This window comes from Salvelinus sp. IW2-2015, linkage group LG8 (genome assembly GCF_002910315.2).
Source record: "Salvelinus sp. IW2-2015 linkage group LG8, ASM291031v2, whole genome shotgun sequence".
Classification (NCBI taxonomy): Eukaryota; Metazoa; Chordata; class Actinopteri; order Salmoniformes; family Salmonidae; genus Salvelinus; species Salvelinus sp. IW2-2015.
Genome location: NC_036848.1, coordinates 45,345,616 through 45,364,208, shown reverse-complemented (window position 1 = coordinate 45,364,208; position 18,593 = coordinate 45,345,616). Strand labels below are relative to the sequence as shown.

Here is an 18,593-nt window from a genome sequence, read left to right as displayed (position 1 = left end):
CACTTTTTTTTATGGGGGGGGGAACAACGACTCAGACTCAGTAGGGGTTTCAACTGTTAGAATAGTAGAATACACAAAGTTCCATTTCGAAATTTGGTTGTGCATAAGCAGTTTTCCTCCTGTTATTTCAGTCACTGATAGTCACTCAATTAGCCATGCCAGCTAACAATTGCAGGAAATTTGTTTCAAAACTGCAAACATTTTCTTTCCACCCCATGGCAAAATGGGTGGAATTGCAGAAAATGTGCTGTCAAATGGCAAAATGTTTTCTCTTCCCCATGGCAAAATGTGTAGAATTGTAGAAAACGTGCTTTTTAAAATGTTATTAGGGTCCCCAAAAGGCTCAGGCCATCCCTGACTGTGTGCAATTTTAAAATAATCGGTTCAGAGACATACATCTGGTGTAATATAAGTAATTATTGGTACCAAGATTGTATTCGAAATGTGTAAGTATTTACACAAAGATTGACCACGAAGATCGACATTTTCACGTTTGATCTTCGATGCGTAGCTATCTGAAACTTAATCACGACGCACTGCAGCAGCATATCGCCGCACGTGACTTTTCCTATTCCTGTAAAAATGTGTAGTATGCGGGTCTGGTATTTGCGACTGGAACATTTCATTGGAATTTGTTAACTGTGTAGCCTGCCGGTTTGAGCAATATCCTGGGGGTTGGCTGCGCTGGAAATGCATTTTGTCTGTATTTTTAGTTAGACAGACAAAAGGCTCTCAAATAGGTATAGCCTATTCATATGGACATTCAGATACATTTCATATAGTTTTACATAGACTCGACAAAATGTTAAAATGCCCGGGGTAAGGATATTCCGCATTTCCCTGATCTTGGTTTTAAGCCAACAGGTCGTCTCTTACGGTAAGTCATTTTTGCCCTAAAATAGTTTGTTTTAAATGACGCTTTGATTAATCAATTGGAGCTGATGTTACTGTAAGTATTTAGTACAGTATTCCTGCTTAATTCTTTCAACAACATAATGCAGGCTGAAGGCCACCGTACAATATGCTAATGTTCTTGGAAATGATATAGATATTCCAAAAGTATACTCATATATAAATATATTGTAGGATCTCTTGGCCAAACACAGTTGTGGCTGCTTCGCGTGATGTATTGTTATCTCTACCTTCTTGCCCTTTGTGCTGTTGTCTGTGCCCAATAATGTTTGTAACGTTACCATGTTTTGAGCTGCTAACGTTACCATGTTGTGCTGCTGTCATAATGTTGTCATGTTGTGTTGCTACCATGCTGTGATTTCATGTGTCACTGCCATATGTTGTTGTCTTTAGGTCTCTCTTTATGTTGTTGTGTCGGTCTTGTCGTGATGTGTGTTTTGTCCTATATTTTTATTTTATTATTTATTTTTTAATCCTAGCCCCCGTACCCGCAGGAGGCATTTTGCCTTCTGAAAGGCTGTCATTGTAAATATGAATTTGTTCTTAACTGACTTGCTTGCCTAACAAAAACAGGTGTGTCGAAAATCCCCCCTCCCCCCGCCAGAATCCCCCCTTCTAATTTCCTTAATTTTGTGGCTGGAGCGAAATACTTTCTGTGGCACACATCAGAGTCAAATACTTTCTATAGAACAAACTTCACGTCAGGATAGGCAACCGAAATTAAAAATGAATGTATGTGTGTTATATTTTGGGATAGGGGGCGCTGTTTTCACTTTGGGAAAAAATCGTGCCCAATTTAAACGGCCTCGTACTCTATTCTAGATCGTACAATATGCATATTATTATTACTATTGGATAGAAAACACTCACGTTTCTAAAACCGTTTGAATTATATCTATGAGTAAAACAGAACTAATTTTGCAGCAAACTTCCTGTCAGGAAGTGAAAAATCTGAAATCGAGGCTCTGTTCCAGGGCTTTCCTATTCATTTGCTTGAAATCTATGGATATACATGCACTTCATACGCCTTCCACTAGATGTCAATAGGCAGTGAGAGGTGGAATGGGGTGTCTAGCTTGATCTGAAATCAAAAACTAGCAAGCAAGTCGTAGCAATGAAGAACACGAATTGGGGAGAATTCTGGCAGGGGGGAGATTTTGGGCACAACACCGGAACCTCTCAGTTTTGTAATGTTTTCTTTCCCGAACCTATTTGTTCAGAGATCCTGGCGTAAAACAATTTCTTCAGTTTTTGCAATATAGAAGCGGTCAAAAACTTAAACTTGAAATCGGCCCTAATTAATCGGCCATGCAAATTAATCGGTCGACCTCTATTCTAGTGTGTTGTGCTTCACAGAACGGAGGACTTACAGTACATTGCCTTTCCCCCACTCTAAAGTAACATTAATGTTGTGGAACTAAATCCGGAAGTATATTTCCCCAAAACAGCACAGTGATGTGTGATGAAATGTTTAGTGGTGTAAAGTACTTAAGTCAAAATTCTTTAAAGTATTTTACTATTTCTATTATTGACAACTTTTACTTTACTACGTTACTAAAGAAAATTATGTACTTTTTACTCCATACATTTTCCCTGACACCCAAAAGTACTTTGAATACTTAGCAGGACAGAAATGGTACAATTCATGCACATCCCTGTCATCTCTACTGCCTCTGATTTGGCGGACTCACTAAACACAAATGCTTTGTTTCTAAGTGTTGGAGTGTGTCCCTGGCTATCCGTAGATTTAAAAAATATGAACAATTGTACCATCTGGTTAGCTTAAAATAATATTATTTACTTTTGATACTTAACTTCTTTGATATAGGGGGCAGCATTTTCACTTTTGGATGAATTGCGTGCCCATAGTGAACTGCCTCTTACTCTGTCCCAGATGCTAATATATGCATATTATTATTACTATTGGATAGAAAACACTCTGAAGTTTCTAAAACTGTTTGAATGATGTCTGTGAGTATAACAGAACTCATATGGCAGGCAAAAACCTGAGAAAAAATCCAAACAGGAAGTGAGAATTCTGAGAAGGGTCGATGTTAAAGTCATCGCCTATTCAATTCCCTGTAATATATGGATCTGTTTGCACTTCCTACGCCTTCCACTAGATGTCAACAGTCTGTAGAATGCTGAATGAAGCCTCTAGTGTGATGTGGGGACGGATGGGAGGTGTTTCAGTCACTGGTCTGGCAGTTTGCCAGTTCTTGCTCACGCGCTTTCCTCATGATATCGCCTTGCGTTCCATTATTTATACAGACACGAAGAAATGCTCCGGTTGGAACGTTATTGGATATATATGATAACAACATCCTGAAGATTGATTCTCTACTAAGTTTACGTGTACTACACATGCTAGCAAAAGTAGCTAATTGGACAAAAGTAATGGACATTATCGAACAAAACAACGATTTATTGTGGAACTAGGATTCCTGGCAGTGCATTCTGATGAACATAATCAAAGGTAAGGGAATATTTATGATGTAATTTCGTATTTCTGTTGACTCCAACATAGCGCTCAGATTTAACAGCATTAAGAACAAGTGTATCTTTAATTCTGTGTAAAACATGTATCTTTCATCAAAGTTTATGATGAGTATTTCTGTTATTTGACGTGGCTCTCTGCAATTACTCCGGATATTTTAGAGGCATTTCTGAACATGGCGCCAATGTAAACCAAGATTTGTGGATATAAATATGCACATTATCGAACAAAACATAAATGTATTGTGTAACATGATGTCCTATGAGTATCATCTGATGAAGATCATCAAAGGTTAGTGATTCATTTTATCTCTATTTCTGCTTTTTGTGACTACTATCTTTTGCTAGGAAAATGGCTGTGTTTTTCTGTGGCTATGTACTGAGCTAACATAATTGTTTGGTGTGCTTTCCCCGTAAATCCTTTTTTAAATCAGACATGTTGGCTGGATTCACAACACGTGTAGCTTTAATTTGGTGTCTTTCATGTGTGATTTCATGAAAGATTGATTTTTATAGTAATATATTTGAATTTGGTACGCTACATTTTTTTCTGGATTTTGGCCAAGTGGGACGCTACCGTCCCACCTATCCCAGAGAAGTTAAGTACATTTTTGGAAGTACATTTACTTTTAATACTTTAGTATATTTAAAACCAAATACTTTTACTGAAGTAGTGTTTTACTGGGTGACTTTCACTTTTACTTGAGTCATTTCCTATTAAAACTTATTTGGGATAGGGGGCAGTATTTTCACGTCCGGATGAAAAGGGTGTCCAAAGTAAACTGCCTGCTACTCAGGCCCAGAAGCTAAGATATGCATATCATTAGTAGATTTGCATAGAAAACACTCTGAAGTTTCTAAAACTGTTTGAATCATGTCTGTGAGTATATCAGAACTTATTTGGCAGGCGAAACCCCGAGGACAAACCATTCAGATTTTTTTTGGGGAGGTTACTCTCTTTTCAATGGGTTTTCATTGGGAATCCAGATTTCTAAGGGACCTTCTTGCAGTTCCTATCGCTTCCACTGGATGTCAAGTCTTTAGCAATTGGTTGAGGTTTTTCCTTTGAGAAATGAAGAAGTAGCACTGTTCAGAACGAGGGTAGAGGGAAGTGTACTCTTTGATAGAGGCGCGTGACCTGAAAAGCATGCTACACTTTGTTTTCCTCCGGTATTGAACACAGTATATCCCGTCTTAAATTTGATCGATTATTTACTTTAAAAAATACCTAAAGTTGTATTAGGAAAGTATTTTGAAATGTTTGGACAAAGCTTACAGGTAACTTATGAGATATTTTGTAGTCATGTTGCGCGAGTTGGGACTGGTGTTTTTCTCGATCAATGGACATGGAGGATATATATTGACGGAATTAATCGAACAAAAGGACCATTTGTGATGTTTATGGGACATATTGGAGTGCCAACAGAAGAAGCTCGTCAAAGGTAAGGCATGAATTATATCTTTATTTCTGCGTTTTGTGTCGCGCCTGGAGGGTTGAAATATGATTGTCTGTGTTTGTTTGCTGGGGTGCTACCCTCAGATAATAGCATTGTTTGCTTTCGCCGTAAAGCCTTTTTGAAATCTGACACGTTGGCTGGATTCATAACAAGTGTAGCTTTAATTTGGTGTATTGCATGTGTGATTTCATGAAAATTGTATTTTTATAGTAATATATTTGAATTTGGCGCTCTGCATTTTCACTGGATTTTGGCCAGGTGGGACGCTAATGTCCCACCAGAGAGGTTTTAAGGTATCTTCACTTGTACTCCAGTATGACCATTGGGTACTTTTTCCACCACTGGAAATGTCCAATTGTTTGTAGTACCACCTCTGTATGTCCACTACATACCATACACAATGGCCCACTGGAACATGAGTAATTATTCTGTAATTATAATTTTTTAAATCCAGGCTTTTATGTCCAATTCCAATTATTTCCCTTGACAGTAAGGTAATTTCCTTTCTGACTTCAGGCTGATATTTTCCCCTTCTTTAGCTAATAGTGCCAGGCTTCTACTGCAAGTGAGATGTTTTTATTTAAATTTAATTGAACCTTTATTTAACTAGGCAAGTCAGTTAAGAACAACTTATTTACAATGATGGCCTAGGAACAGTGGGTTAACTGCTTTGTTCAGGGGCAGAATTACAGATATTTACATTGTCAGCTCAGGGATTTGATCTTGCAAACTTTTGTTTACTGGCCCAACGCTCTAACCACTAGGCTACCTGCTGCCCCAACATTTTAGCTTCCCTGCAATCACTTACAATAACGTCTTATGTTGTGCTGGAAGATTTATAGGTTTATTTAACTTGCACACAATGCAGCCCATATCTTGAATATTTCCCAGCAAACTTAAAGTTGCAATATGTACCAAATTCGCATAGAAATGTGAGTTATAGATTGGTCATTCTCATTGAAAACATATCTAAGAAGTGGTGTCTGTTCTATGTGCTCTATTTCTATGCTTCCAGTTAAGTTTCCTTTTTGCGTCTTTTACTTTCGGTTTTGTACACTAGCTTCAAACAGCTGAAAATACAATATTTTGGGTTGTTGAAAATATACACTGCTCAAAAAAATAAAGGGAACACTAAAATAACACATCCTAGATCTGAATGAATTAAATATTCTTATTAAATACTTTTTTCTTTACATAGTTGAATGTGCTGACAACAAAATCACACAAAAATTATCAATGGAAATCAAATTTATCAACCCATGGAGGTCTGGATTTGGAGTTACACTCAAAATTAAAGTGGAAAACCACACTACAGGCTGATCCAACTTTGATGTAATGTCCTTAAAACAAGTCAAAATGAGGCTCAGTAGTGTGTATGGCCTCTACGTGCCTGTATGATTCCCTACAACGCCTGGGCATGCTCCTGATGAGGTGGCAGATGGTCTCCTGAGGGATATCCTCCCAGACCTGGACTAAAGCATCCGCCAACTCCTGGACAGTCTGTGGTGCAACACAGACTGGTGGATGGAGTGAGACATGATGTCCCAGATGTGCTCAATTGGATTCAGGTCTGCGGAACGGGCGGGCCAGTCCATAGCATCAATGCCTTCCTCTTGCAGGAACTGCTGACACACTCCAGCCACATGAGGTCTAGCATTGTCTTGCATTAGGAGGAACCCAGGGCCAACCGCACCAGCAATATGGTCTCACAAGGGGTCTGAGGATCTCATCTCGGTACCTAATGGCAGTCAGGCTACCTCTGGCCAGCACATGGAGGGCTGTGCGGCCCCCCCAAAGAAATGCCACCCCACACCATGACTGACCCACTGCCAAACCGGTCATGCTGGAGGATGTTGCAGGCAGCAGAACGTTCTCCACGGCGTCTCCAGACTCTGTCACGTCTGTCACATGTGCGTGTGAACCTGCTTTCATCTGTGAAGAGCACAGGGCGCCAGTGGCGATTTTGCCAATCTTGGTGTTCTCTGGCAAATTCCAAACGTCCTGCACGGTGTTGGGCTGTAAGCACAACCCCCACCTGTGGACGTCGGGCCCTCATACCACCCTCATGGGGTCTGTTTCTGGACTGTTTGAGCAGACACATGCACATTTGTGGCCTGCTGGAGGTCATTTTGCAGGGCTTCTGGCAGTGCTCCTCCTTGCACAAAGGCGGAGGTAGCGGTCCTGCTGCTGGGTTGTTGCCCTCCTACGGCCTCCTCCACATCTCCTGATGTACTGGCCTGTCTCCTGGTAGCGCCTCCATGCTCTGAACACTACGCTGACAGACACAGCAAACCTTCTTGCCACAGCTCGCATTGATGTGCCATCCTGGATGAGATGCACTACCTGAGCCACTTGTGTGGGTTGTAGACTCCGTCTCATGCTACCACTAGAGTGAAAGCACCGCCAGCATTCAAAAGTGACCAAACACATCAGCCAGGAAGCATAGGAAACTGAGAATTGGTCTGTGGCTCACCCACCCCTGCAGAACCACTCCTTTATTGGGGGTGTCTTGCTAATTGCCTATAATTTCCACCTGTTGTCTATTCCATTTGCACAACAGCATGTGAAATTTATTGTCAATCAGTGTTGCTTCCTAAGTGGACAGTTTCATTTCACAGAAGTGTGATTGACTTGGAGTTACATTGTGTTGTTTAAGTGTTCCCTTTATTTTTTTGAGCAGTGTATTTCACAGTGGTTTAGATGGTGCAATGATTCTCTACACTATGCATTGCTTGTTTTGTCACAAACTGAAATAAGACAAACTTTTAGAATTTTAGCAACCAGCTATCATAAACCATAATTTATTGGCATGGGAATTTTTTTGATTGACATTTTTTAAAATATATTCTATAGTATACCTGCATAGAAAAGTCGACATACTGTGCATGCAGTATATTTGTATAAATTTTTTAAATGGAGTTGTGGGACTTAAAAGACAGTACCTGCTCTTGTGAAGTGCTGCTTTGTTCTGTTTAAACTTTTCAGACATAGTGTTCAACATCAGACATAATGATCCCCAGAGTCGTTCGGGGAAGTAAAAAACATTGTTTTGTGGATCTCCCTGTTACAATTTTGATCTGAATCAGTTATCTTTTTTCTTTTAATTGATAGAGACGAGCATGCTTTACCTGTGGATTGAGTTTAGCAAAATCTTTTACAAATAAATAAGAAGGTAGACCGATCATCAATCTGTATCTGCAGTTGGTCTGAAAAATAGTAAAGGCTGAACCGAGAGGACAATTTAGAACGGGCACTATTACAGTTATATTAGGTGCCAATAGATAACGTTCAGCCACCACAGGTCTGTCCGGCAAGAAGTCCAAGATATCTTCAGACAAGGTTTATTCAGATAATGGTTCGCTACACCACGCTCCTCTGTATTGATGGCTCACAGTAAAAGTGAGAGTGTATAAGTGGTTCTATGGAAAAGAATAGAAAGGAATAACCATCATTATAGGTTTACATACAATATACAGGCCCAGTAAACTGTGGAGGTATAAACTAAATATACAAAACAGACAGACTGACCAGGTGAATCCAGATGAAAGCTATGATCCCTTATTGATGTCAATTGCTAAATCCACTTCAGTCAGTGTAGATGAAGGGTAGGAGACAGGTTAAAGAAGGATTTTTAAGCCTTGAAACAATTGTGCCATTCAGAGGGTGAATGGGCAAGACAAAATATTTAAGTGCCTTTGAATGGCGTATTGACACAAACCAGGTTCACCGGTTTGTGTCAAGAACTGCAACGCTGCTGAGTTTTTACTCTCAAGTTTCCTGTGTGTATCAAGAATGGTCCACCACCCAAAGGACATCCAGCCAACTTGTCTCAACTGTGAAGCATTGGAGTCAACATGGGCTTGCATCCCCGAGGAACCTTGTAGAGTCCATGCCCTGATGAAATAAGGCTGTTCTGAAGACAAAAGGTGGGGTGCAACACAATTTGTCTGCTGCAGAGGGACAAGAGAGAGCCATTTGATAACAAGTTTTTATTAGTCATGGAAATTAAGTTCTGAAAACAAATTGGCTCCCCATTTTTAAAAAGATGGAGAACAACCTTTTAAAGGAAAAATACTGGCGTTTTGGTGCAGGTACAGCCAACTAGCACAAAAATGATGTCGTCAATACGATATATTATCAAACATAATATCCCAATATGTAACTGTATTGATTCCCCACCCTCCCTTCACTACAGTACACGGTAGCATGAGGCTACAAAAGGTTGCAAATGCACATAAACACGGCTATTAAAGCTATGTTTATAATATACAGTATATTCATTTTATTTTTAAGAACTCAGTTTTTGCCATAGCCCTCATTGGCTTCCATGCTTTTGAAACGAGATCTTGTCCAAAGACATCAGACACGAGCTTGGTTAAAGATGGTTGCTAAGCAACGGAGTACTGCGATTGGTTGCCCAATATTCTGGGGTGAGGCTTGGTAAATTGGAATGACTGGCAGTAGAGGCTTAATCCTAATTTTACTTATGCAGGAAAATAAAATGATGGTATGATATATCAAATGTTGTCATTATTATAAATACAGTTTATACATGTTTTATACACATTTTCTGTATAAATATATTTTAGAGGCTATGTAAACAGACCATAAATGTAGTTTTTGTTTCCTTGGAAAGATGTGTGCTATTATATGATACAGTATCAGTACTTGTTGCATTTACAATTTGTCTAATCGTCAACTGATTTCAGCCAGTGTATGGCTGTGGATTGATTACATTGTTTGAATGGAATGTTGGCAAATTGTCAGTTCATCTAAATTATTAATGGAATAAAACTAAAACTGGCTGGCTAATTAGCAAACAAGCATTTTTATTTTATTTTACCGTTATTTTACCAGGTAAGTTGACTGAGAACACGTTCTCATTTGCAGCAACGACCTGGGGAATAGTTACAGGTGAGAGGAGGGGGATGAATGAGCCAATTATAAACTGCATAAAGTGCAGATAAGATATTTTACACTAAGGAATTTGAATCATTTATCACAGCACTGGCAAACCATGTTTGACCAACTCCCTGACCAAAATGGCTGACCTTTATCCCATCATAAGAAGGTTCATATCCATTCTAGTATTTTAATGCCTAATTCTATGGGCCAAACTCTCAAAATACATTGCTTCGGGACAAAACAATCAGGAAAACACCAGAAAACATGGCATCTGGGTCATTCCATGTCATTTCAGCAAGCTATGACACTCACCATCTCAAATTGTTCTGAAATTGTTTCTGCTATTAGAAACCAATAAGATTAGCATCCCAGAAACATTATTTTGTTGCAATTTAATTTGGTCTCTGAGAAATTAAGCTAATTGATTGCACGCAAATTGTCAACTTTAAATGATAGGATTCACATAATATTCATCAAATTATAGTACCCAACATCCGATTTGGACCAAACTTATTCCTGCAATTGAGTGAGACACAAGGAATCAAACAAAATTGTCAAAACCCATTCACGGACCCTCCACACCTCACTCCAATCCCAACCCAACAACCAGTATACAGTATCAGTTCTCTATGTTTGACAAGTAGTATGGTGCTGCAGCTTGGAGTATTGCTTCTTCACCATTTGTAATGTATTCCCTGTGAATCTGATGTCCCCTCCCCACCTGTTTTAGAGAAATTAGCCATCTAAGTACTTCGGAATTAAATTAGTGTGAAAGTACCAGGTTTTGCCCACTAGATGTTTCTGTTCCTGGTTCTGCCACCACATGCTTTTATCCATTCAGCTGGTTTATTAAATGTATCACAACATTTTCTTTGCAACTGGGTAGAAAACCAATAGCTTTTGCTCATGATGAAAATGAATTGTGTGTTCATGCCAGTCCTCCATGAAAGCAATTCAGTTTGTCCTGTTCTTCGCGACCTAATGCTTCAACCCAACTGACTTTGAATAGTCCAACAAATGGCAGCTCTCTGAGGGCTGTGTGGTGCAATTCTCATATGAAGATTTTGCCCAAAACTATGATGGAGAAATGGACTAGTGACTAAAATGTTGTGAAAACCCTAATAAAATAATACAATTGTAAACCATTGCATGACAGTCATATGTTTTTCAATACAATTATTAGAAAATGTATTTATATGTGATTAGTGACATTTACCATAAAACCCAACCCAATACCATTATTACCATTGCAAAACACTATACAGTGTGTGTTTGGGACTTTTACCATTGAAGAACATTAGTGACCATAAAATTGAACCATTAGATCTGCTGTAGCCAAATGGTTTGCTTGTTCACCAGAAATGGTCTAACTAATCCATACCTTTTAGGAGAGATTTAAAGCACACACAAAAGGCTGTGTCCTGGACACAAAAAAAGCCTAACAAAATGACAAACTAAATTGTTTTCATGGAGGACTGGCTTCAATTTTGAGGAGGACCATACAATCTATTTCCATCATGAGCAAAAACTATTGGTTTTCTACCCAAATTTGCAAAGAAAAGGTTGTGATTTAATTTAATAAACACAAGAGACCAGCCACATGAAGAAATGTAGTAGCAAGAACAGCAGCATCTAGTGGGCAAAACTTGGTACTTTCACACTAATTTATAGTAAATAATATGAGTGACTTCAATGGCTAATTTCTCTGAACAGGGGGGGAAAAAACATCACCAGATGAAGAAGCAATACTCCAAGCAGCAGCTCCATACTACTTGTCAAACATAGAAAACCGATACTGTATACTGGCTGTTTGGGTGGGGTGTGGAGGGTACGTGGGTGGCTTTTGATCAGTGTATTGGATTGTTGGTATAATGTATGGTCCAAATCGGATGTTAGGTACTACATTTATTGAAGAGTTATATGAATCCTATAAATTAAAATGGCCAATTTGGGTGCAATCAATAAGCTTAATTTCTCAGAGATCAAATTATATTTCAACAAAATGTTATTTGCCCCGCACCCCAAGTTTTCTGAGCTAAAATAATGTATAATAATACAAAAATAATAATTAATAATGTTTTGTTGTTGGACAAGACTGTAAAATCTCCAATTTAGGAAATCTGTTCCCAGGTATTCCCACACATAAATAGAGAGGCATATATGATTGTATCCCAATGTAATCCAGGTTTGAATCATGGTTCTGTTTTTTTTGGATTCTTGCGGTAATTTTGAAGTGCACAAATTATTTATAACTATGTTTTGGTCCCCTTAACATCCGCTCAAGAAAACATTGGCCCACAGCTGACTAATTGGGAACCGCTTCTATACAGGTCGTTGCAACATCACTTGGATAGATTTAATTGCTAGTATGTTATGCTGTTATAGATATAGCACAGTTTTAGAAACGTAGTCATTATATGGTAAGTATAAATCTCTGCCTGGACTGAGCTTGTTGATTCGGACTGACTTTCTATTATTTTGTCCTACAGTTCCTCCTCCCGTCAACGTGAGCCTCATCTGCCACAATTTTCACAATGTGATCTATTGGAACTACAGTGAACCATCTCTGCAGCCACAGTTCAATGTGGAAATGACAAGAAAATATTCTGGGTAGGTGCTGCAGCATATTGGTTGCTTAATCTCTCACCAAATAGGGCCTATGTTATCCAATGTAGGTTATATAGCTAGTGAATATTAAGTCTTTCTTGCCACAATTTCAAGTAGAAATTGGAAAATTGACATGCACTGTCAGACCCATACAAATGTAAAGTCCTGTCAACAGTTCTTTGTCAGCTTCTCCATTGTAATTGTGAACTAACATTTCAGTCCAAATCAGAGGTTGCCATTAACCCACAACAATTGTTTTCCTCTATCTTTCAGTGCTGCCTTGGTTTGTTCAAACACTTCCCTCTACCACTGCGATGTCTCCTCATTTACCAAAGTAATACTAGAGGGCTACCGTTTCATATTGACTGCTGTTGTTGGACAGAATACCAATTCCTCCGAAATTTCATTCACCTACGATGATACAGTGGATCCAGACCTGTTGGATGMACAGTGTAAGTTCTCACACTGAGCTAACCAATAGGCAAATTATGGGAACAATGTTATACAGTATGTAGTGATTGACAACTAGAATTGAGGTAGTATCTTGAAAGGGTTTGTAAGTACACTGTATGCACTGCAGCACATGTAGCATTTCTTTGTTGATCTGACCACACAATGTTCAGAGGCGGGAGATTTTGAACATATTTACTGACCTCAGATTTTTTCACAAAGTGTTTTGTGTTTTTTAGGCTCATTGGATTTCCCACCTGTCAACATCTCTGCTGTATCCGATCAAAAGATCAAAGTTCAATTCATTCACCCGTTTCACATCTACAAACATGCCATCATCAAAGATGAAAGACCGGATCATAAGGAATTTGATTACATGGTTATCACAGAATATCACTTGGTAAGAACTGACAGAAAATGATGACTTCAAAATGACTGGGGAACACTTGTAGAAGCTGAGATTTTTTACATGTACAGTTGAAGTCGAAGTTTACATACATTTAGGTTGGAGTCATAAAATTTGTTTTTCAACCACTCCACAAATTTCTTGTTAACAAACTATAGTTTTGGCAACACCATGGGACCACGCAGCCGTCATACCACTCAGGAAGGAGACACGTTCTGTCTCCTAGAGATTAACATACTTTGGTGCGAAAAGTGCAAATCAATCCCAGAACAACAGTAAAGGACCTTGTGAAGATGCAGGAGGAAACAGGTACAAAAGTATCTATATCCACAGTAAAACGAGTCCTATATCGACATAACCTGAAAGGCCGCTCAGCAAGGAAGAAGCCACTGCTCCAAAACCGACATATAAAAGCCAGACTACGGTTTTCAACTGCACATGGGGACAAAGATTGTACTTTTTGGAGAAATGATGAAACAAAAATAGAACTGTTTGGCCATCATTATGTTTGGAGGAAAAAGGGGGATGCTTGCAAGCCGAAGAACAACATCCCAACCGTGAAGCACGGGGGTGGAAGCATAATGTTGTGGGGGTGCTTTGCTGCAGGAGGGACTGGTGCACTTCACAAAATAGATGGCATCATGAGGTAGGAAAATTATGTGGATATATTGAAGCAACAGCTCAAGACATCAGTCAGGAAGTTAAAGCTTGGTCGCAAATGGACAATGATCCCAAGCATACTTCCAAAATTGTGGAAAAAAATGGCTTAAGGACAACAAAGTCAAGGTATTGGAGTGGCCATCACAAAGCCCTGACCTCAATCCTATAGAACATTTGTGGGCAGAACTGAAAAAGCGTGTGCGAGCAAGGAGGCCTACAAACCTGACTCAGTTACACCAGCTCTGTCAGGTGAATTTTGGCCCATTCCTCCTAACTTATTGTGGGAAGGCTGTGGAAGGCTACCCAAAACATTTGACCCAAGTTAAACAATTTAAAGGCAATGCTACCAAATACTAATTGACTACGTAAACTTCTGACCCACTGGGAATGTGATGAAAGAAATAAAACCTGAAAGAAATCATTCTCTCTGCTATTATTCTGACATTTCACATTCTTAAAATAGGTGGTGATCCTAACTGACCTTAGACAGCGAATTTTTACTAGGATTAAATGTCAGGAATTGTGAAAAACTGTATTTAAATGTATTTGGTTAAGGTGTATGTAAACTTCCAACTTCAACTGTATCTACCTGCTGTGAATTGTTTTCACTTGCAAGCAAAGCAAGTTTTTCAAAAGGAAACACATTTATAACCTTCAAATATAAACGTTTGCATATTTATTTTTTATGAACATTGTTGTTATATAGCCTAAATATATTCATTTTTTTATTTCCCCAGAAACAACACAGCTTTGGCTGCTCCTACAAGCAACACCATGTGTGTGAGGCTGAAATACTAGTCGATGGAGAGKTGGATAGGCACTGCATCAAGATCAAAGGAAAAATGAACAATGTTCATGTCTCAGCTCACCAGAACATATGCATTGAGAGGAAGCATGGGGATTCTGGTAAGACTTAATTTCTCACATGATTGATACGTCAAAGTCATATTAGCTCTCAGTACGTCTGTTATCGTTTAGTATACATTGTCTGTAATCTTTTTATTTATTTCACCTTTATTTAACCAGGTAGGCAAGTTGAGAACAAGTTCTCATTTACAATTGCGACCTGGCCAAGATAAAGCAAAGCAGTTCGACACATACAACAACAGAGTTACACATGGAATAAACAAACATACAGTCAATAATACAGTAGAAAAATAAGTCTATATACAAAGTGAGCAAATGAGGTGAGATAAGGGAGGTCAAGGCAAAAAAAAGGCCATGGTGATGAAGTAAATACAATATAGCAAGTAAAACACTGGAATGGTAGATAAACCACATCTGCTAATATCTGATACGTGCTTTGAAAGTTATATGTGTCTGTATTGTCATATTATGGCAGATTTGATCAGCAAATGCTCAATTAGGACGCTGTACAGTTTTGAATGTGAAATCAGTTTGACTGTCAGTCTAACTGCTGGACTTGTCCCCTGTAGGTCCTAACTACACTGCCATCTACATTGTGATCCCTATCGTTGCCATGGTGGTGATTGCGTTCATCGTGTGGCTTATATACAGTAAACTGAGAAGTGGCTCATTCCCTCAACCAAAGATTTTGGTGTGTTCAGCCTTTCAACTATTTAGCCTGCACTGCAGTGGATTTAGTCATAAAGCTACTACATATACAGTCCTGGCCAAACGTTTTGAGAATGACACAAATATTAATTTCCACAAAGTTTGCTGCTTCAGTATCTTTAGATATTTTTTGTCTGATGTTACTATGGAATACTGAAGTATAATTACAAGCATTTCATAAGTGTCAAAGGCTTTTATTGACAATTACATGAAGTTGTTGCAAAGAGTCAATATTTGCAGTGTTGACCCTTCTTTTTCAAGACCTCTGCAATCCGCCCTGGCATGCTGTCAATTAACTTCTGGGCCACATCCTGACTGATGGCAGCCCATTCTTGCATAATCAATGCTTGGAGTTTGTCAGAATTTGTGGGTTTTTGTTTGTCCACCCGCCTCTTGAGGATTGACCACAAGTTCTCAATGGGATTAAGGTCTGGGGAGTGTCCTGGCCATGGACCCAAAATATCGATGTTTTGTTCCCCGAGCCACTTCGTCACCAAACTGTTCCTGGATGGTTGGGAGAAGTTGCTCTCAGAGGATGTGTTGGTACCATTCTTTATTCATGGCTGTGTTCTTGGGGAAAATTGTGGGTGAGCCCACTCCCTTGGCTGAGAAGCAACCCCACACATGAATGGTCTCAGGATGCTTTACTGTTGGCATGACACAGGACTGATGGCAGCGCTCACCTTGTCTTCTTCGAACAAGCTTTTTTTCCAGATGCCCCAAACAATCGGAAAGGGGATTCATCAGAGAAAATGACTTTACCCCAGTCCTCAGCAGTCCAATCCCTGTACCTTTTGCAGAATATCAGTCTGTCCCTGATGTTTTTCTTGGAGAGAAGGGGCTTCTTTGCTGCCCTTCTTGACACCAGGCCATCCTCCAAAAGTCTTCGCCTCACTGTACGTGCAGATGCACTCACACCTGCCTGCTGCCATTCCTGAGCAAGCTCTGTACTGGTGGTGCCCCGATCCCACAGCTGAATCAAATTTGGGAGACGGTCATGGCGCTTGCTGGACTTTCTTGGGCGTCCTGAAGCCTTCTTCACAACAATTTAACCGCTCTCCTTGAAGTTGTTGATGATCCAATAAATTGTTGATTTAGGTGCAATGCTACTGGCAGCAATATCCTTGCCAGTGAAGCACTTTTTGTGCAAAGCAATGATGACGGCACGTGTTTCCTTGCAGGTAACCATGTTTGACAGACTATGAACAATAATTTCGAGCACCACCCTCCTTTTGAAGCTTCCAGTCTGTTATTCGAACTCAATCAGCATGACAGAGTGATCTCCAGCCTTGTCCTCGTCAACACTCACACCTGTGTTAACGAGAGAATCACTCACATGTCAGCCGGTCCTTTTGTGGCAGGGCTGAAATGCAGTGGAAAAGTTTTGTGGATTCAGTTCATTTGCATGGCAAAGAGGGACTTTGCAATTCATCTGATCACTCTTCATAAAATTCTGGAGTATATGCAAATTGCCATCATACAAACTGAGGCAGCAGACTGTGAAAATGTATTAATATTTGTGTCATTCTCAAAACTTTTGGCCACGACTGTAGACTAGATTATAGTAATACAGAGAATTTCTACAATGTACCAACATACATCCTGAAACGGTGTCATGTTCCTGTTGGAGTTATCAAACTATTGATATGCTACTTCCTGTAAACACTGTCAAAACAATAGCACATGAAAAACATATTTCACCCACAGAATGTTTGACTGTCTATTCTCCTCTGGTAGGCTTCCATACTGTCACATATGGGTTCAGTTAGGTCACTTATGCTCCCCGAGAGAGCCATCCTGAGTGAGGTACAAACAGGTGGCTCCCCCCTGCTGCAGACCCCCATGGAATCTTTGCCAGATGAGACCCTCACAGTCATCAATACCCCCCAGGAAGAGGTCCTCCGTCTCCCCATTGGACTGAAGGACCAGGAGTGGAGCGGTGGGGAGGTCATGTTGCCTAACGAGGGGTCAGGCTCTTCACTGCAGGTAACGAGAGAGTTGGGACTGGAGGTGAAGAGTGACTTCTCTGAGCTGTCGGACTATGACTGCCCCCATAGACCTGTGATTATTCCTGTGATAGAGGAGATGAGTCCTGGGGACACTGTTACAGGATACAAAATCTGAGTTTCTCAAGAGAAAGGATGATAATATTTTATACATGTATTTAAACAGGGAAATCCCATTGGGACCATTGTGCCATTTACAAGGGCGCCCTCCACGCAATCATACAAATGTACAATTCCTACGCTATAAAAACACTTATTTACAAGCAATTTTAAGAAAAGTAACTTACAAAACACAATCATGAAAAACAAACACATTTGTCTTTGCACATGCTCAGATACCAGTCATTTCCCTGTTCCTCTCAATATTTGGGTAGTCTGGTGGAGATAAAGAGGATAATCAAAGGGATAGCCTTCATTATGGTTTTTACAATTCATCACTTGGGACTGTTGCCTAATCAGGGGAACCAGGGATAGACAATGTGAAACCCAAGTGGTACACAGTGGTATTGCATGCTAGGAACTAGTCGAAAAGAAATGTCCTCATTCCTGACCTGCATGCCCCATTGTAATGTTGAATTTCATTAGGCCAAATTAAGACATTTCCTATAGCATCTTTGTACAAAAAAAGCAAGTTCCTCTTATCCAGATATTATTTTACTGTGCCTTCTTGAGTGACATTAATGTTTTCTAAGGTAGCAAGGAAATAAGGGTTGGGAGTGCAGAATGAATATATTCATTGTCTTTTGTCTTGTGCTGTGTATATCTGATCTATTTGCACTTTTTACATGGCTCTCATGCATGTACAATGTTCAAAAATATTATTAGGAACATGTCCTATTATATTCAGATGAACACGTTATACCAATGCAAGGGGATTGCTATGGTGATGATTTTCTGTTGCTGTAATTTCTGGTGCCCAAAGGATGGCAGATGACGATATTGAATTCATCTTACTATCCAAATGCATTGTATGCAGCCATGGTTAGAGCGTTGGGCTGGTAATCGAAAGGTTGCTCTGGATAAGAGCGTCTGCTAAATGACTTAAATGTAATGTAAATGTTGCTGGATCGAATCTCCGAGCTGACAAGGTAAAAACCTGTCGTTCTGCCCCTGAGTAAG

General features: G+C 39.6%; 1 protein-coding gene across 2 annotated transcripts; it reads left to right on the top strand.

Annotated features, from left to right (window-relative positions):
* Positions 1-567: 567 nt before the first annotated feature.
* Positions 568-17,803, top strand: LOC111968021 (interferon gamma receptor 1-like). 2 transcript variants are annotated; one of them, XM_023993521.2, is made up of 7 exons: positions 568-877; positions 12,260-12,380; positions 12,651-12,829; positions 13,067-13,227; positions 14,631-14,799; positions 15,330-15,451; positions 17,206-17,803. In XM_023993521.2, exons 1-7 carry the CDS (start codon positions 811-813, stop codon positions 17,590-17,592), a joined length of 1,206 nt encoding a protein of 401 aa, XP_023849289.1. In that variant the 5' UTR covers positions 568-810; the 3' UTR covers positions 17,593-17,803. The 2 variants fall into 2 exon arrangements, with proteins under 2 accessions (XP_023849289.1, XP_070301053.1); XM_070444952.1 differs by lacking the exon at positions 568-877 and adding an exon at positions 3,358-3,388.
* Positions 17,804-18,593: the final 790 nt, after the last annotated feature.